Source organism: Chrysemys picta, chromosome 3, assembly GCF_011386835.1.
Source record: "Chrysemys picta bellii isolate R12L10 chromosome 3, ASM1138683v2, whole genome shotgun sequence".
Lineage (NCBI taxonomy): Eukaryota > Metazoa > Chordata > Testudines > Emydidae > Chrysemys > Chrysemys picta.
The window spans coordinates 46790967-46811767 of NC_088793.1; the positions used below are offsets into that span (position 1 = coordinate 46790967).

At 41.1% G+C, this 20801-nt stretch overlaps 2 protein-coding genes across 9 annotated transcripts in view; one reads left to right on the forward strand and one right to left on the reverse strand.

The window, feature by feature from the left end:
* Positions 1 to 20801, forward strand: part of MCPH1 (microcephalin 1) — a 233323-nt gene that overhangs the window by 98947 nt on the left and 113575 nt on the right. The gene's annotated exons all lie outside the window — the stretch shown is intronic.
* The window catches only part of ANGPT2 (angiopoietin 2), a 73604-nt gene continuing 55520 nt past the window's right edge, over positions 2718 to 20801 (reverse strand). For both annotated transcript variants that reach the window (XM_005289702.5, XM_042848795.2), the window contains exons 6-9: positions 20319 to 20420; positions 19590 to 19756; positions 5681 to 5811; positions 2718 to 4084 (exon numbers count right to left, since the gene is read on the reverse strand). In XM_005289702.5, the coding sequence (XP_005289759.2) occupies positions 3924 to 4084; positions 5681 to 5811; positions 19590 to 19756; positions 20319 to 20420 (561 nt within the window). In that variant the 3' untranslated portion in view covers positions 2718 to 3923. The remainder of the gene's footprint in view (positions 4085 to 5680; positions 5812 to 19589; positions 19757 to 20318; positions 20421 to 20801) is intronic.

A 20801-nucleotide genomic window follows, 5' to 3' on the forward strand; every position in this document is an offset into this window, starting at 1 on the left:
GCAGAGCCGCCTGGCCGCGCCGCCAGGTAGGAGCCAGAGAAGGGACATGCCACTGCTTCCGGGAGCCGCTTGAGGTAAGCGCCACTCAGAGCCTGAACCCCTGAGCCTCTCCCCATGCCCCAATCCCCTGCCCCAGCCCTGATCCCCCTCCCGCTCTCCAAACCCCTTGATCCCAGCACCCTCCTGCACCCCAAACCTCTCATCCCCAGCCCCACCCCAGAGCCCGCACCCCCAACCGGAACCTGCACCCCTTCCCACACCCCTGCCCCAGCCCTTATCCCCCTCCTGCCCTCCAAACCCCTCCTACACCCCTTCCTCAACTCAGGCCCACCGCAGAGCCCGCACTCCCAACCAGAGCCCTCACCCTCTCCTACACCTCAACCCCAATTTTGTGAGCATTCATGGCCTGAAATACAATTTCTATTCCCCGATGTGGCCTTCAGGCCAAAAAGTTTGCCCAACCCTGGTGTAGAGAAAATACAACAGTTATTCTAAAATGACTGTGTGAGTGTAAAAAGAAACTAGTGGTGCATTTATAGATTTGTTTAACCTAAGAGTCCTTTTGGAGAGAGGTGGAGGGATGTTTTGTTGGGCAGCAAATAACTAGCATGTTGTTTTCTATTCAGGTAGGTGTGCTGCTTCTGTTGTGCCCATCATTGTTTATAGAGTATGTTGAAGAGAGAAGCAGGAGAAAGCCAGATGATTTTAGCTTAAGGCTGTAGGGTGTTCTGTTTTTTAAACCCTTTTTCTCGTTAATAACTTGGCATGTTATCAGTAGTTTTGCACAACATTCTGTAAAGTCCTTTGAGAGTGATTTCTGCCTTTTGTTAACTTCCTCACTTCTATCTAATATCTGCTTATCACCTTCATTCCTTCAGTAGAAATGGGAAGGCTTGGGGGACATTGAAAAGTTAGGTTGAGGCACATTAGGGTTGTGCAGAGAGTTTTTGTCTGTTGTACTTTATCTGTGAATAAGTGAATCTATCCTCTTTTCAAACATTCCCATCTCAAGTTGTTTTAATTTTTCTTGTTGTAAATACCGTAGTTGCGCTCAAAAGAGTTTCCTTCCTTTTCTTCTTATATCTCATAAGAAGCATTTAAGAAGGGAGGATGGGATAGGAATGGAGAAATATATAATGCTTATGCTTTTGAAGGTTATTGAGGAACGTGGCAGGAAAAGGCACTCTTGCTAATTTGTAGTTGCTTCTTGCAGTCACTGCAGGCTGTGGTACAAGTCACTGAATTGTTGACATTGCCTTATCTGAAACCTGTATAGTCTCTCTTAGATAGCATTTGCACTTTAAATAAGCCATGCAATCTTATTTAGTTAGAAAGGCATCTAAAACTGATTAATTGAATTCTAAACATTAAGGTTTGATTTTAAAAAACTACAGAATTTTCAAATAAAATTAGAGATGGTAATTACAGAATGATGATTTTAAAACTTTGACTGGAGTAATGATCAAGGTTAATGCCATGGTAAAGATTGAGAGTTTTGGAAAATCAAACTAGACCAGCAATGTCTGCTGGTTAGATGTGCCAAAAATTCTGAGCACTCATCAGATAATTTTTAACAATATTATGAAACAAGAATTCATATTTTACAGATCTGGCTCACGCAACTCAATTCATAATAGGAAAAAATAATTAAACCTTAAATCAGTGTTCATTTCATTATCTGATATTGTCCCTGTACTTTCCTTAGACAAACTGAAGATTATAGTTGAGGTCAAGGAAGCATGATTTTTATTTAATGACTGACCAGTCATTCATACTGTGCCCATTGTTGTGCTGTCTGATACCAAGATGTTCCTTAATGAGCACTTTTAAAGAATGGATTGTTGCTGTGGGTGATGACCTAAATCTTTCAGATATTGAGGATATCTTTTGTATTTCTTCATATGAATAAAAGTATTATCAGTATTTTGGTGATCTATTGAATTAAAAATGGGGGTTAAAGTATCATACCATTGTAAGACAGCTGTTTTATGGAAGTGATTTGCAAAGTAATCTTTTGACTTAGTATGTTTGAAGAAGAATGTTATAAGCTTGGTAGAAGTAATATTACATTTTTAAATAACGGTCTTAATTATATTTTGTCTATTATGTAAAATGCTTGTTAGGACAACTCAATTAACTGTTCGTTCATGGGGTTCATATAAATCACAATGAAGTATTATTTTTATAAGTCTCATAATATATATTTTGCCTCCATTCTCCTTGAATAATTCTGATACATTACTTGCTACTACTACAGCAGTCTATTTTTGCCACTGAAAGCATATAACTGGGTAACTTTTTGAGAGCAGTTGATTTACAACAATACGGTTCTTCTTTTTGACTCATTTCCCAACATCAGTCACAATTACTGATGTAATGTGCATATAGAAAAATAAAAAGACTTTAACATGTTTTGTTATCTGAGCCTCAAAAAAATCTAGAAAATGTTCAGTACCGGAAACATGCTTTTTTGTGTCACATTTGGAACTCAAAGTTCAATAGCGGTCAATGAAAAATGTCTAAAATTGTAAGATTGGGGCTGATACCAAGCATGAGAAATTTCAACCCAGAAGTAATTTTTTGGTGTGACCTATATAAAATATTGAAAAGTGTTTAGAAGAGAAGTGTCTTCTGAACCTTAATTTTAGCATTTTTATCCATAACCTATAATACATACTTTTAAAGCACATTGTTATAATAAACATAGGAAAAAATCACCCAATAAAGCCATTTATTCACTTAAAGATATACATTGAGGCCTAGATTATCACCATACTCAGAATTGCCTGAGTCTCATACAGCTATTTCCCACACAGAAAAACTCTGTCCATAGGATATTTTTAGGTTTCTCTTCTTTCTCTTTCTAAAATGCAATAAAATTTATCTTAAGAAATAAACATGAGCTTTTTTCCATAAAAGAGCAGATTGGTTTTAAAGAAGTTATTAAAGTTAGCTTGTTTTTTACAAAAGGTCTAAACAAACATCACCAGGTTATATTTAATTGCATGGAGAACAGCAGTTGTCTGGTGTTTAAGTGAGGCAACAGCATTATGTAATACTTAATTCTCAGTTGTTATACATTAAACAATTAGAAAGGGGGAAAAGTGCAATCTTCATAGAAAATGTAATGAAACACATGATACCATACTATAATTGGCAGGAGAGTTTGTACTTTAAAATATCAACTGTAATAAGTACAAAATCTGATAATTTTTAAAAAAATCATAAAATAGTGATCAATTTTCCAAGAATAAATGCAAAGCACGTAAGTGGAGATACTATTTCTACTAAGATTGTTAAATAAACTGATGTGGACTACAAGAAAAGCCCCAAATAAGTCTAAACACTATTTGCAAAGAAGTCTTTGCAAAGGAATGTATCCTTTAATTATGACAATGAGCTAATTACAAGGCACTATATATTTTTATGTACATAAACAACAAACAAGGTATGGGATAGAAAAATAGTTCTAGATTAGATTGCAAGTTAGGAGAGTTTTATATTAATGTAATGTTTAAAGTTCAGTGATGAGCACAAAGGCACATTTCTAAAACTAAGTTTTTAGATATTTTTCACAGTTCCAGTTATTTACTAACACACACAACATAAATGATCAAGAAAACAAAGTCCTTAAATTGTCTGACAGTTTCTTGGACATCCTTTTTACTTAGTCTTTCTGCCAAAATCATTGTTACACAGATTATTTCATGTTTTAGACTTTGCTGTGTCTAGTTGAGTAATGTGAGCTTGAACTGATGAAGACTATCACAATTCAAGAATTGGAACAAATTGATCCCTTCAGAATACTAGTGCATGTTTTCTGGGCTGGAAAATGACAAATTGCAGCTGTGAGTTTAAATGTTTGGCAAATGTAGTTTTTGAAGACTATACAATACACAATTCACATAGAATGCAAAGGGCATTTAGAAATCTGCTGGTCGGATCATCATAGTTGTGGCTTTGAGAGAGTACCCTGATCCTTTCCAGTAATACCACTTAATACCATTAAATTTGTTGGTGTTCTGCCGCAATGGATAGTACATTCCATTCAAGTTGGAGGGACCACATGCATCAAACCACCAGCCTGTAAGAACAGAAAACAAACAAAAATCTGAAATAATTAAATTATCAGTGTAGGTAGTTTTCATAATTGTATGCACAAATACCTTAGTGTCCTGATCCTGAAACTAGAACAAATATAGGAATATTAAAATACATAGTTTTCACTTGTGTGCCTCCAGATCTCTACTCCTTGGTAACTTTAACCATGATGAAATGTATATAGCAGAGTAACATACTTGAGGAATATGCACTACAAAATTTAGCTGTAGGAGTTGTAGCATTTTATGGGATGTGGTTGTAAAATAAGGGAGCGGGCTTCAATCAACTACTCAAAAGTTTATCTTACTACATATTTCAAAGGTTGATGGTGATAGATCTAAGGGCAGAATTTGGCTTGAAGAGGATAATCATGATATTGTATCTTTTTCCTTCTGCCTTCTCTCAAGATTATATAATTTTCCACTTTTAAAGTCTACATTTCTACTTAAATGAAAATTGCTTCCCTTGCAGCGAATTCAGTTTGCTTCAGTGCTTAAAGTCTGTAAAGATGTGCACTATTTCTAAGCCTTTCAGTACTGAAACAGCTAGCTGAACTCTGCATAAAGGAATGGTGAGAAAAAAGTAGCTAAACTTATTCAGTTTCACATCTTTTTCTTCAAATTTCGCTTGTTGTCCTGAGTTGTTAGTAAGGAATAGGGAAACTTTATTTTTATTAGTAAAAACAATATTTTTACACTTTTGTTATACTGATGGTAATAGGAGTGCTGTGTTTTACAAGGCAATAATCCAGTTCTCCCTTCGGATAAATTTAAACTGCCTTCAGACTTGCAATCTATACACTCAAGAAGCAGATCACTGTTTTGTAAATTGAGTGTGCCTCTCTTAAGCAACATTTACATTACAGAAGGTGTGACTGGATAGCAGAATTATAGAGAAAATTAAACCTGCTTTAAGATACAGAAGCAATCAAAAATGTAATGTCAATAAACGTGTGAACAAAATTGATCCAGAATTTATCCACCTACATAATAATTTTGGTATGCTTTGAATAAATGTATTCTTACTTCAAATTATATTTAAATATGGGGAAAAAGTAATGTTTTGTATTACTGAAATGTATTATTTCATGACAACTACATTCTAATTGTCATACTTTTAAAGAGCCTATAAAATGCTTAGTTCCCATAGGATCACTAGAGATTTCTTGTGCCTAATTAAACAATTTAGAAACCATTTTGTTGATTAAAAAGATGATTCCTGATACTTTTTGGGGGCATTTTGATCATTGGGCTACTTTCCCTTGCTATTTGGAAGCGCACTCTGCTGTCTTCTGTTCATACCAGTTTCACAATAGCAGGCCTTGTTGTTGCACAAGCTGTGAGAGAATGAAGGCCTATTTCCTCCCAATTTTAACTCCTCTCATTTTTACTTTAGCTGAGCTGTCTTTGAAATGGTAAAATAGAAAATTTGAACTCACTGAACTAGCATTTCCAATTGTGAGTTTTGGACTTTGTCACTAGTCAGGATTTAATACGTCAAAATTACCATCTATTTACCTCATGGACTGTTTTACTGCCAATAAAAATAGGAAGATTGAGAAACAGAAAACCATTCCTACCTCCTGTTAGCATTTGTGAACATTTGCAAATACATTTGTCATTGTCTGCATCCTTTGTGCTAAAATCATTTCCTGGTTGGCTGATGCTACTTATTTTGCCCGCTGTCCCAGTAAGTCCTTTAAGCTGGATCCTGTAGAAGTGCACAACGGAAAAACAAATGTTAGATTGAAGCTAATGGCAGTTGATCTACACAGTAATGAGGAAATTTTTTCTAATAAATATCCTGTTTAAACAACAGTTTGATTCTCCTCTTGTTAATGTACAGCTATAAACTTTCTTTGAAGGGTATTGTGTTGGTATGAACAGTAACACTGCCAGCATAATATTATATTGAAGAGATAAAATAACCTCTGATTTTATAGATGTTTCTTCCACCTATGTTAGATTAACAGAGATTATATGGAGGTATATATTGATAATCCTTGAGAAATGTACTCTATGTAAGAAGAACTAATACCATAGTAACTTGCAATATTAAAGTGCATTACATGTAAGCAATACTAGTAATGGATTTTTAAATCCTCTACCTAATTTTCTCCCTGCCCTATTCTTACACTGGGTTACTCCTGGGGGAATACTGCGCCTGCACAGAATCTCCCCTGCAGATTTCTTTGCTTCCCTGCAGAAAAATGACTTTCTGACAGGGGCACAAAGGGAAGCTGCAAGAGCAGTCATGCACCACTCCCTAGCAGCGCACGTACAATGTTTCAGGCACCCAGAGCAGCCGGCAGAGAGGTAAATCACCGCGGGGCTAGGGACACCCCAGCCAGTGGCTCCTACCCTGAGTTGGGATCAGCTGCTAGTCCCAACTGGGCTGGAGGCAGAAGAGGACAGGACTTCCCCTTCCTCTGCAAGGTGTCAGACCCACCCCCAGAAACCAGGAAGCTCAGCATCCTCCCCTGCTTCCTGCCCCATCACTCCTACGGGTGGGGGGGGGGTCACTGTACGGGGAACTGCTCCCTCCAGCCACACAACCCCCATGCATCCAGACCTCCATACCCAGACATCCCTGACAAACCTCACCTGTTATATCCAGAACCCCCTTAGCCCTCCATACCCAAATCCTACCCCACTGTACCTCAACCCCTGAATCTGGTGCCTCCCTGCACCCAGACCCCCTGCCTCCAGACCCTCACACCTGCACCCAGACCATCCCCACTGAGCTCCCTGTACTCAAACCCTCACCCTGATGCCCCACCCCCTGCACCACCCTGAGCTGCCACATCCAGACCCCTATGCCACTGACTGCCAACTAGCGGCACCCAGACCCCTCCCCCCCACCAAACCCCACTCCCCCAGCACCCAGATCCCCCCTCCCGCTGAGACACCCAGACCCCTCCGCTGGGCTCCAACAACCTTTACTTGGAAGCCCTTGCAGAGTCCTATTGTCCCTGCACCTGGACCCCCCCTCCACCTCGCCACGAGCCTCTGTGCATCCAGATCTCCACACCTAGACCCACCACTGAGCTGCCTGCACCCAGATTGTCCCACACAGAATCCTCTCACCCCACACCTGGATCCCCCCACACTGAGCCCCTCCACATGTGGATCCTGCCTGGTTGAGTCTGCCTGCCCCGCACCTGGTGCAGAGGGGTATGGCCCTAGGGTGTTTCTGGAGCAGGCCCAGGCCTTGTGCTGTGGCAGGGTCGGGTGCAGCCTCACCCCTGAGTCCATGTCCTGGGGGTGGGGAGGCAGTAGAGTGATTTCCCACCTTCGTACAGCCAGTGGCCTGTGCTCCCCACTGCCACTCTGGAGCCTCTGCATTTATTTATTGACAAATAAAACTTGCAGAATTTTAAAATATTGTATGCAGAATTATTAATTTTTTGGCACAGAATTATTAATTTTTATTATGCAGAATGCCCTCAGGAGTAACTGGTATTAACATGCTGTGGCAGTCTAATATGAAAACTGTGTATCAGTGATGGGTAAAATTTCATTGGTAATAAGGTTGATTTTTCTCTGTCCTTTCCTTCTCACTTTCCAAAGGGACTCTTCCTTTGCAAATCTTTTGAGAATTAAAAAAAAATGTCAAATCAATTCATGGTCAACAACAAAGATTTTAATTTTCAAATATTGGAGGGAAGATATAGGCTATATAGCAATTCATAGTCATATGACAAGTCTAAGTTTCAAGTGAGGCTGCTACTACATTGTTTTTAAAAACTGAAAGATTTATATCATGTGATTATCAAGTAGTATAGAGCTATCTTGTTTATTTAAGAGATAGGACTGATCTTCTAAGGAATTTTTAATTTCTTCTCAAACTTGTCTTGATCTTGCTATGTGCCTGCCTGCTGTAGAATGTCATTAGATCAAGGACCATCATCCTGGAGTCAGTTTTATTACAATGCTGAATTTTTCTCTAAATGTTAATTAGTTTTTAAATTATTTTAAAGAGTCTTGGGCAATTATAAACAGAATATTTTGAACCATTTCACACTTCCTCATACTTTCATATAAGGAAATATGGATGTTTATCACTAACAATGGATTTTAAAAGTTTAATGATCTTATTACAGATTATCTTTTTTTGAAATATCCTTTTAAAAGTGTAGGTGATGTTAGAAAAAGCTTAATGTAGATGTTGAACTTTTTTTTTTTAAAGAGTTCAGACTTAGGTTTCAAATACTGATCCAATTAAGCCTATTTCTAACATAGTTTGTCTGTCCAGTGTTAACAGTTTCCAAACATTGTGTAAAAGTCTAGGGTTAGTTTTCAAACATTGTTCGATGCCTGACGTAAACAGGCCATTATTCTAGTCATTGATTTAAGAAATGGTTGGATTAAAATCAGGATACCTGTGAATAACAATTTGAAACTACTTTTGATGTGAAAGATCCCATTGCAACTTTCTGAAGAGCATAGATTTTTCTCAGGTGGTTTTGGCCTAAATTTCCCCTCTCCTGTTTCGGTGTGCCATCTTAGTTCCTTCCTTTCCTGCCTTATCGAAGGCTCCATTAGAGTGGGGCTATCATATATTTGTAAAGTTTGTGAATCACTTTGGGGTATTGTGGGGTAAAAGGCTATATATAAATGTGAACTCTTATTGATTTTGATTGAATGGGTCTTTGGATTTTTTAAAACCTGGTGTGATTAATCTTAACTAGATTTTTTTCAGAGCTTTTGAAAATTTACCTCACAGGGTTTGTGAAGTTTAATTGATTAATTCTTGAAAAATGCTTTGAGATCTTCAAATAGAAAGTCACGTCTATTGCAAGTGCATAATTGATGAAAGTTATTTTTGAAAGGTCTTCTAAAGTTAGAAACCTAAAGTCTATATTCACTTACCTAAATAAGTGGCTCTGACCAAAAACACCCCAATATTCACTCCTTCCACATTATTATAATAATTGTTGTGCAAAATACATCTTGTTGAGGTATCATTTAAAATCTAATAACATGCAGATCGTCAATATTCTTGCGTAATATATATACGAAACATGTATTAGGAGTTATGAATATAAGCTGAAATTGATTACCATGTGTTTACCAGCAAGTCTGGGGAGTGGGTAAACCGGTTTCTCGAAGACACAGGATAAGCTGCCTCCTCTAGCCAGGTGTCAAAGTTTGATTGCCAATCACCTGTCAAGTGACTATTGTTTGGCAATGAAGGGGGCGTAAGAACAGATCTATCTGAATTTTAGCGAACAACATGGATATTTTTTCACCATGAGACTTCATGTCTTCGTCCTCACAGTTGGAATGAACTTTATTTAGGGGTAATCCTCAGGAAAATGCATTTCAAAGGGTGACTGGATTATAAAAGCGAGGTGCAAAAACACCCCAACCTATCTCTCTCTCCCTCTCTCTCATCTAAGAAGACAAAGCAACCAGCCCTTTGACTTTGGGGGAGTAACTGACCTGAGAATTTGGTCAGTAATGTTGCTGGGAAACCGGTAAGGATTTTACCTTGAACCAAGTCTAGCTTGTTATGTTTAACTACTAAAAAACATTTTATCTTTATTTCTCTTGTAACTTTTTCTGACTCTAATACCTTATATTTGTACTCACTTAAAATCTCTTTGTAGTTAAATTTGTTTTATTTTTTAATAAAACTAATCCAGTTTTGTGTTTAAACTGAACAGTTAAAGTAGCAAACTGTTGCATATTGACCCTTTACAGAGGCAATGGATCTCTAATATTTGAACTGGAGAGGGCTGGAAAGTCCAGAACACACGTTTTGGGGAAAATTCAGGACTAAGACTGTGTTGGGGTCACCCTGCAGGTAGTATCCAAGGCTGATGAAAGCCAGAATGTGACTGGAGTGTTGTTGACAGGCAGCCGATGTTATTGCTGCTGGGCCAGGCCTGTAGCTATACACAGACACTCAGCATGTGAGCTACATGCTGTTAGGTTTAGAGTTGCCAGGCATCTGGTTTTTGACTGGAATGCCTGAGCGAAAAGGGACCCTGGTGGCTCTGGCTGTTAACTCCTGGAAGCAGCCAGAATGCCCCTGTAGCCCTTAGGTGCAGGGGTGGCCACGGAGGCTCTGTGCGCTGCCCCCAATCCAAGTGCCGACTTCATAGCTCACATTGGCCAATGGGAACTGTGGGGATGGCACCTGCGGATGGGGCAGCATGCTGTGCCACCCGGCTGCACCTCTGCCTAGGAGCCGGAGGGGGGACATGCCGGTCTCTTCCAGGAGGTAAGCACTACCTGAAGCCTGCACCCCGCACCTCAACCCCCAGCCCTGAGCTCCCTCCTGCACCCAAATTCCCTCCCCAGAGCCTGCAATCCACACCCTGTCCCACACCCCAACCCTCTGTCCCAGCCCTGAGCCCCCTCCTACACTCCAAAACCTTTGGCCCCAGCTTGCAGTCCCCTCCCAAGCCCCTCATTTCTGGCCCCACCCCAGATCCCGCACCCCAATCACCTGCCGCAGCCAACTGAAAGTGAGCGAGCGTGGGGGAGAGCGAGCGACGAAGGGAAGGGGGATGGAGTGAGCAGGGGCAGTGCCTCTGAGAAAGAGTGATGCAGGGGGCAGGGCAATTGGTTTTCTGCAATCAGAAAGTTGGCAACCCTGGTTAGGCTGTTTGTGAGAAGCCCAGTTTGGGAGCTACAATAGCAAAGCACTGAATCACCCAGGTTACAGGCGATGACACAGCCTCTCCCTGGCCTTGATTGCACTCTGAAATGTGACAATGGCCTTATTTCCAAAAGTGCTCAGCAACCAGCATCTCCAAGGGAAGATCATATGAAATTAGAAACCTAAGTATAAATTATTGGCCAATGATGATAATTTGGATAGAAAGTGAGAGAGATTGTAAGTACAAAGATCTCAAAGCACTTAATAGGCATTAAGTTAAGGTTAAGGTTCACAGTCTCCTTTTCAGGTAGATAGCTATAATTCTCCCAGTTATATAGATGGAGAAACCAAGACAATAAGTTGCCATGTCCAAAGTCACCCAGAAAGTCTCTCAGAGCTGGGAGTAGAACTAGATCTCATGACTTAGTCTTTTTCTGACCATATATGTTCCTGTGCTAAGTGGATCAGTATATCATTTTTCCCCCTTACATTGTTTCTTTGAAGCATTTAAAAAACTTACTAATGTAAAAGGAAATTATTTTATGCCATGAATATTACAGTGTAGCTAAATATTTTCAAGATAATTTTAAAATGTATATCCTTTTTATAATGTTAAATAAAATATACTTTAAACCACTGAATTTTATGGCACATCAAATGCTTGCATTTCAAGAGGAAGTATCTATTTGCAGACAGCCATCTTAGTTTGCAGTAATTATTTTTTAATAATGTAAATGGACCAGGGTAATGACCCATTTTACAAAGGTTGTCCTTATAAATATTATAGTGCCTTAATGTAAAAATAAAATCTCTGCTATAGAGTCTAACTGTTTCCAGATGAGAAAATATTTGGTTTGGATTTGAAACAATCACATACTATTCAGGCATTAAGATCCAACTTTTGTTGGGGGAATTGGGGGTAAGATATTGATAGTTCTTTGAGTGGCCTTGCACATTCCCATTTATGGGGTACTGAGCTGCCTTTGGTGGAACCTCCTTCTAGCAGTGTCAGCTAGACCACCCTCACCCACTCAGTTCCTTCCAACCATGTGTGCATGGATGGATGTGAACTTCAATCTGTTTGTGAGCTGAAGCCTTTTTCTTCTTAAGCCTTAAGCCTTTCTTTCTTCTAGTGGTAGGTTGTTAGTATATTTAATGTTTTCTGACATTCTGGGTTATAGTGGAATTAAAGCAGAGGAAGCAACCACATGCGGTGCCTCAACTGCCAGGGAGAAGAACACACACCTTCTGGATGTTTGATTTGCTGAACCTTTAGTCCCAGAGCCTGCAAGGACTGGGAGACTCACTTGAAGATCCTTCTCAAGGAAGCTCTCAAGGCTAGACTTTCTGGATCAGATCAGTCCTCAGATCCAAGGTCTCAGAGGCCAGTCGTGGCTCCTGTGAGTTCCAGTGACTGAAGGGTTCCAAGAAACTGAAACCCCTGTTGGGGACGGATTCAATTCCTGCGCTTCCTCAGTAAAGCTCCTGAGGCTACACATGTCCAAACCGGGGCTGCATGGTCAGATCCGACTGCCCTAGTTCCAGAAGAGAGGTCAAGAGACAGTTTGATCATCCTCACCAATGCCGTACCTCATGCCTTGCAACTTTCTGATCCTGATGGATCCCCCTCAACTGCAGGACCAAGGTCAATTCCTACTTCCACTTCCAGATCCAGGAAGATTCAATCAGTGTGTCAGAACTGGGGCCATCAGCGCCTTCAATTCTGCGTGGTGTAGCACTGAAAAAAGATACATAGAACAAAGCGGCCACTGTTGGCTGTGCCACTTCCTATGCATCAGAATTATTGATTCTGTCCAATTCTGACAAGGCTGATATCGTTCTAAAGCAGAGACCTGTTTCACCTCCAATTTTTAATAAATTTATAATAAATTTGTTAGTCTCTAAGGTGCCACAAGTACTCCTGTTCTTCTTTTTGCGGATACAGACTAACACGGCTGCTACTCTGAAACCTCCAATTTTATTAGCAATGGAGATGGATTTGTATATAATGTTGGATCTGATGTTGTCCAAGTCTTCGGACTTGCTGTAATTCCTGCTTTGGTTCCAGTGTTGGTTCCAGCTACCTTAGAGGTGGGCAGACTGTGGCCTGTGGGCCACATCCGGCCCACAGGACTGTCCTGCCTGGCCCTTGAGCTCCTGGCCAGGGAGGCTAGCCCCCTGCCCCTCCTCTGCTGTCCCCTGCCTCCCCCCCACAACCTCAGCTCGCCGTGCCGCTAGGGGGTGGTAGGATAGTCATGGGAGTCCCGAGGGGACTTGTCGGGGGCAGGGATAGGGGTCGGGGCAGTCAGGGGACAGGAAGCAGGGGGGGTTGGATAGGGGTTGGGGTCCCGGGGGGTGGTTATGAGTGGGAGGTCCTGGGAGCGGGTGGTTAGGGGACAAGGAGCAGGGAGGGTTGAATGGGTAGGGGGTTCTGAGAGGGGCAGTCAGGGAGTGGGAAGTGGGAGGAGGCGGATAGCGGGTGGGGGCCAGGTTCTTTGGGGAGGCACAACCTTTTCTACCTGGCCCTCCATACAGTTTCGGAACCCCGATGTGGCCCTCAGGCCAAAAAGTTTGCCCACCCCTGAGCTACATCCATGGTTCTGGAAAGGTCTGTCATCATGCAGCCCAAGTTCACTTTTTGGCTCCAGTTCATGCATTGGATCTGAGTGTGAAATGGAAGATTTCTAAAAGGAGGCATGTTTCCCTGGTTCCAAGATCCATCATAATCTTTGTCTATTGTTAAGAAGAAAAGGCCATAAAGTGGCATGCTTTCTCTTTCTGGGACCTGTACAGGGTCTCCATAAAGAGCTGGATCCTCAGCCCTTCCTCCTCAGACCTACCACTGTCATTTCTGGTGCATTTTATCTCTGATCCAGACCTGGGTCAATACCGGAGGAAGATAGAGCAGCAATTCTCAAACTGTGGGTTGGGACCCCAAAGTGAGTCACAACCCTATTTTAATGGGGTCGCCAGGGGTGGCATTAGATTTGCTGGGCCGGAAGCTGAAACCTGAGCCCCACTGCCCAGGGCCAAAGCCGAAGCCCAAGGGATTCAGCCCTAAGTGGTGGGGCTCAGGCTACAGTCTCCCCCACTTGGGGCTGAAGCCCTTGGGCTTTGGCTTTGTCCCCCCACCCGAGGCGGTGGGCTTTGGAGGGACTCAGGCGAGCTCTGGCTTCGGTCCCCCCTCCTGGGGTCGTGTAGTAATTTTTGTTAAAAGGGCGTCGCAGAGCAATGAAGTTTGAGAACCCCTGAGATAGAGGAACACAAAGACCTATAGCTTGCTTTGTACCACCCTTTGGACTACTTCCTATAGGCATGTTCCTGAATCCAAATTGCTGGGGAGACTGGCGGTCCTGGGGCTGATGACCTTATTGAGGGCTACCTTGGGAATTCGTCAGTTATCCTCCATGTGGCTGGAGAGGTAAAGTTTTGTCTACAAAGAATCCAACAGTTCAGAGATCCTCAGATCCACCTTCTCCTGGGCCGTTGACATTTCAGACAGTGCTTTCTGAGGAAGAATGTAAGGGGATAGCTGCCCTCTTTGAGCAGGAACATATGGAAACACACTGTGAACCTGATTTATCACCAGATGAACGTGTGGGAGTGGCTTCCGCCTCCTTTCCTTTCAAAGGCACTTTGTAGTTCCACAATTTAGTGAATTGTATGGCGTCCACTTTGAATCTGTCTGCAGTGCCTGTGAAGGAGACTTCTCCCACACTGTTTGATATCCTTGATGCTTCCTTTAGGAGTAGAATATCTCTACCCATTTTGGATGGTTTGCTACAGCTGGCTGAATGTGTGTGGTCTGCTACTGCCTCTTGTCAACCTGTCTCCAAAAAGGTTGACAAGTTGCCTCAGATACCATCTGAGGAGTTTTCCTGTTTCCATACACATCCTATACATAATTCACTGTGGTGACCGCTGCCACTAACAGGGCAACATCTGGACAATCACACTCCACCCCATCTAATAGGGAGAGGGGAAAAGATTGATTCATAAGGGGAGGAAAGGCAAATTGTCAGGTAGTCATGGCCCACTACAGTTCTATTTATTGAAAAAGATGACATTGTTTTAACAAAACTTACATGACACTTTGGACCCTACTGCCAGAACATTATCATTTGCTCTATCAGGAGGCAAGCTTGGCTTTGTTCCTCCTCTCTAGCTCTGGACACTTGGCTTATACTGGAGGAGCTCTCTTTTCAAGGAGGGGGAGTGCCTTTTCAGTGAAAAGACAAATTAATAGAAAAATTAAAGGACAAGAGATTGACAGCCCACTCTCTGGGTTTAATTTTCTCTGCTTGGAAAAGGCCCTCTATTTTATTTCTAGTACCAAAAGCAGTCCGACCCCCAGTCTTCATTATTTTATTTTTTGTCAAGTCAAAGATTTCAACAATACCAGCAAACCTGTAGCTTTCCAGAATCAATGTAGAAAGAGGCCTTTCAAACCAAGGTCTAAATCTAAACGGCCCACTTTCTTGTCATCATCTTCGTAGTGGAACAACAAGCTTCAGTTTTGATGAGAAAATTAAGAATCAAGAAACACTCAATCAGGATCAGTCTACCTTCTTCTTTCGAAACAAACTAGCCCACTTTATCAATGCATGGAGGCAAATTACATCAGACCAATGGGTTCTAGAGATTGTAGAAAGGGACTATGCCATACTTTTCGAGAGTCACTCTTTTCTCCTCCCCCCAGTTTCTTCTACCTTTAACTCTTCAGGGACCCTTCCATTGAGGCTATTCTTCTTGCAGAAGTTGAAAAATTGCTTCTGATAGGAGCAGTCAAGGAGGTCATGCAAATACCAGAGGGATTTGGGTTTTTTATTCCTGTTACTTTCTGATGCAGAAGAAAGATGACAGAATTTTTCTAATACTAGACAGAAGAGGCTTGAACAAATACATCTGGAGGTTTTGGTTCTGTATGTTGCTTTATGGCATCCTGTACTTACATGACTCCATTTGCACATCTAAGAATGAAACCTATGCAGTACTGGATGTTTCAGCTCTATAGGCCAGTTTGGGACAGCCTTTATATGTTGATCACCATGCCTCAGAACAGCATAGTTTCTCTAGAATGGTGGTCAGTCAGAGAGAATGTGTTCAGAGGTGTACAGTTCTCTCAGGGTAATTTCAGATGCATCAAACAAGGTGTGGGTGGGACTCATGTGAAACCTTTATGACAGTTCAAGGGCATGTGCAGGAGAGAGCACTGCACATCAATGTGTTGGAAGTGACAGCTATTCATCTGGCCCTCAGACTTCCTCTCTCACCTACAAGGGAGGATTGTGACAGACAATGCATGGCTGATGTATTACAGCAAACAAGGGAATGCTTACTCCGCTCTCCTGTGTGCAGAGGCTATAAGCCCATGGGATTGGTGTATCCATCACAACGTTTTTACTAAAAGCAGCAAAGAGTCCTGGGGCACCTTATAGACTAACAGACGTATAGGAGCATGAGCTTTCGTGGGTGAATACCCACTTCTTCGGATGCACGGGTATTCACCCACGAAAGCTCATGCTCCTATACGTCTGTTAGTCTATAAGGTGCCACAGGACTCTTTGCTGCTTTTACAGATCCAGACTAACACGGCTACCCCTTTGATACTTAACATTTTTACTGTGGCCCTATATCTGGCAGGGGGAAACAATGTAGTTGCAGATCATCTCAGCAAAGACAGCTTTCAGATGCACAAATGGTACGTAACAGATCTGTCAATTATCATATTTGGTAATCTCTAGCTGGAATTGACCAGGTGTGAAGCTGTTTGCAACATGGTCCAACAAAGTGTGACCTCATCTGTTCCAGAGTGGGTAGTGACTATCTTGGTCAGATGCTTTCCTGCTGCACTGGGGAAAAGGCCAGATGTATATTCTCTCCCCTCCGCCCCCTTTCCAGTGATTCAGAAGGTGGTTAGATACACCAGGACAGGGCAAAGATTATTATCATTGCCCTGGCTTGGCTATGTCAACAGTGGTTTATTGATCTCCTTCAATTCTCTGGTGGAGTCTTAATGTGTCTGACAATGCCTCCAGACCTGCTGTTTCAGTAGGAGGGCAGGAATTTTTCACACAGATCCATAGTTTCTTCACCTGTTGGCACTGGCAATTGGACTTTGACTCTGTCTGCTCTTGAGCAGTCATGTTCTTTGTCTTTGCAGGACATGCTAATTAATTCTAGAAAACAGTCTACTAGAAGCTCTTACTTCTTAAAGTAGACCCAGATTTCAGGCACGGATGAGGGAAAATCTGATTCCCTTGTGTCTGCTTCTGTTCCTCGTGTTCTGAATACTTAATGTACTTGAAATCTCAGGAATTATCTAACTCATTGTTAAAAGTTCATTTGGCAGCCATCTCTGCATATCACACGTTAGTAGTTGATGTTTTTTCATAGTTCAGTTAGCCATGCTGGTGAAGTAGACCTTTCAAACCTTGGCTCTGTGTTCTTTCTATTATTTATTGATCAAAACGGCTTTCATTATTGCCATCACATTGGCTTGGGGTGGCAGTGAATTGAATGCTCTTAGGGCTTATACACCTTTTACTTCTCTTGATAAGGACAAAGGTAGTTCTCAGATCTGATCTCAAGTTCTTACTTAAAGTGGTGGTTGATTTTTTTTCACATCAGACAGTTAATTTGCCCCCCCCCCCGCGCCACACTCTAATAAGGAGAAATTGGTCCTGCTACATGCTTTGGAAGCCAGAAGGTCCCTTGCTTGTTATTTAGATAAGAGTAAAGTTTTCATATATCTTCTAGATTGTTAGTGTCTTATGCTAAAAACTACATGGGTTATACAGTTTCTTCTTCTCTTGATGAATAAAATGTATTGCTGAATGTTACACACTAGCAAAAGTTCCTATATTTGCTTCAATTCAGCCACATTCCACTAGCTGTGGTTACTTCCTTTGCTTGTCTTAAGCAGGTGCCAGTTGCTGAAATTTGCAGAGCTGGAACCTGGACTTCAGTGCACACTTTTACGAAGCATTATATTTTGGATTTGGCCTATAGGGCAGATGTTGGATTTGGTAAAGTGGTGCTTCAGACCCTATTCAGTTGGGACTTTGTTCCTACCTCCAAGTAGTTTTCACCACTGCTCAATTTGTCCCATAATTGGGAATAGGCAGAGGCACTCAAAGAAGAAATGAAGGTTACTTGCTCATGTTTGAAGTTCTTTGAGAGGGCTCTCCATATTCACACTTCCTACCACCTTCCCCTCTCTGTCAGAGTCCTTGTTTGTTCTGTATCTCTGGCTTTGAGGTGGATGCAACTAAGGTGGTGAGGGTGCCTCTTACATAGCCTTGCCCTCAGAACATCAGTGACACTGAGGGGAGGGGTGGGAGTATGAGAGGGCTCTACCTGACACTGCTACAGGAGGTTCTACCACAAAACACCACAAGGTGGCGCAGTACACTGTAATCTTGACTATGCAGAGCCATCTAGAATAACTCCAGTTGCAGGCGAGAAACTTTCAGTTTGGACTGCTTTGTATGTGGGGGTTGAGGTGAAATCAAAGTGTATTTCAGTTAACCTTTGGTAATCTCTTGATGGCGAAAGTCTTCTATTCTAATTTTATTTTCCTTGATGAAAAAAATGTAATGTTTAAGAGCTCATGTTTTTAATGGCTTCTGAGCTCCTTGAATACAGTTTAGTTTTTGGGTGCAAAATTGTATTTTATAAAGGTTTTCATTTAGAAATATATGAATTTGGGTATCATGGAAGGTGTCAGATTGACCTTCCTTGTAGTTTTCTAACTTGTCTACTGGACAAAGCTTGGACAGCAGTTTTACTATAAGCCTCCTCATGCTATTCCGTCCAGTGGTTCTCAAAGAAACGTAAGCCTCCTCATACTACTCCCTCCAATGGATCTCAATTCTTTTCTAGATAGTTCACCTAAAGCAATCTTTCCCAAAGTGAAAGGCTCCCTATCACATTACCAATCCCTTCTATCATCCAGCCCCCAGGACCTTATTTACCCATAGGAATCATGGTTTCAGTGACTCCTTTCTTCCCCTTTTTTTTTTTTTTAAGTAGTTCCTGACCTTAGTCTGGTAACTTCTTTTGCCCTAAAGAAAAGACCACTTAATTCCATTCAAGAATAGAATATTAAAGATCCCCCTGAAGACTTTCCTTTTAAACATACGGGTAACTGTAACTGTGGACAGAATATATGCAGGCTAAAGTTACAAGAACACTCTGCTAGGCATAAAGTTTTATTAAAATAAGAGGAACAATGAAACTAGAAATTAAACCCTTACCATTGGGATAAACCGAGGACCCACCATTCAGCTTGAGTAACTCAACTGTGAGCTGCATTGATTCTCAAAAATCAGAGAACAAATCAACCCTACTTTGGCAGACTGTGCATCTGCAACCTTGTGGTTGCTGTATGCATGTCCATGGGTGTAGATCGGGAAGTGGGGGGACTGTCACTAGAAGTAATTCCTGATCTGCCTGCTTCTGCCTTTTCATCTCCTCAAGAGAACACATGCACGCAGGAGGCCACTCCTTCATGGCCCCTTGAGAGCTATGCGCCAACACTCAATTCTGGCCTTGTTGGGTTCTCCCCCCTACACACACTGTATCAGGTATATTGCATGTTGGGCTGTCTATAAGGGGAAGGAGGGGCCTGAAGGTATTACTTACCTACTGTATACTGGTACATACTGGTACATAAAAGGTACATACTGTTCTATTTTTTAAAAAATCTACTAAGATTATGTAGCGTATAGGTGAAAATTAGTAGCAAAGACATACTTTAAATGCATTCAGAGCAACTGCTTTGTAATTAATGTAAAAAGAAAGTTATGTAGCAGAACAATTTACAGGAATTAACAGCTGACTGATGTTTTTTTCAACTCAGTGCTGCGTTTGCTTACCTGTACTTTAGTTCTTCACTTGCTAGATAGAAATGTTCATACAATGAATATGCCTCATTTCCTTCCCAGTCTTTCAGGTGTATTTTAAGAACGTAGCGTTTCTGATTAGTCAGTTGAGAAACTAACTCATTTCCCAGCCAGTACTCCCCAGCAGGATCACCAAATCCCTGTAATTCAAGTTGTATATTTAAATAAATTTAATTTGTTTTTCTTTGATTTTGAAATAACCAGTTCATCAATTTTTAAATGTAATTGCTTTGTCAACACAAAAAGTGCACTACAAATATGAGGATCCTAGGTCTTTGGTATTTCAAATTTTGGATTTCAGCGGGGACCAATTTAGGAACTTTAAACAAAATGTATCAGTATTAGACGTATTAGATCTGCTGAACATTTGCCAATAGAAACACAAATATAAATAACTTAATGAAAATTAAAGATGTGGACGCAACATGAAATACTTAGGAAAAAAAATGCTACATTTCTTTGTAAAAACAAACATCACACTTGCAAGTCTCTGCTTAGGCAAACAGTTCATATTACTCTGGCATTTCCCAAATGAAAGCACAATATTTCATCTAAGAACTAAAATGCAACTTTAGAACCTGTTTAGGCAATACAACTTTAAGTAACTGATTAATATTCTTTTGTGATTAAGTCTGTGTAGATTTCAGAGATTATCAGAAAAATAATAAATTAGATTTAAAGCTTCCAAAGAGTGGATCTTACCATCTTGTACTCTTTCCATGTCCGGTGAAAGTCCACACTGCCATCTTTACGTCGCTGAATAACTGTCCACCCCCCTCCACTGCTTTCCATATCACAATAAGTCTGTCAATAAGAAGAGTGTGTAATTGCATAAATGCAGGTACTCACATGCCAATTGACACACATTGCACAGTATACACTAAAACTACTGTTGGCTTTTGTTTGCCTAGCAGAGCATGCCAGGTTTGCTAACACCTATGAAGCTGAGCTGTTTTGAATAGCTTGCAGTCTAATTAAGATTGTAATTAATGATGATATTGAAATGGTATTGAATGTTTTTGAAATACTGTACTTACTGTATATTGGTTTTATGTTGTACTACGGGGTCGGCAACCTTTGAGAAGTGGTGTGCCAAATCTTCATTTATTTACTGTAATTTAAGGTATTGCATGCCAGTAATACATTTTTTACATTTACAGGCCTGCGGATGGAACCCCAGACTGG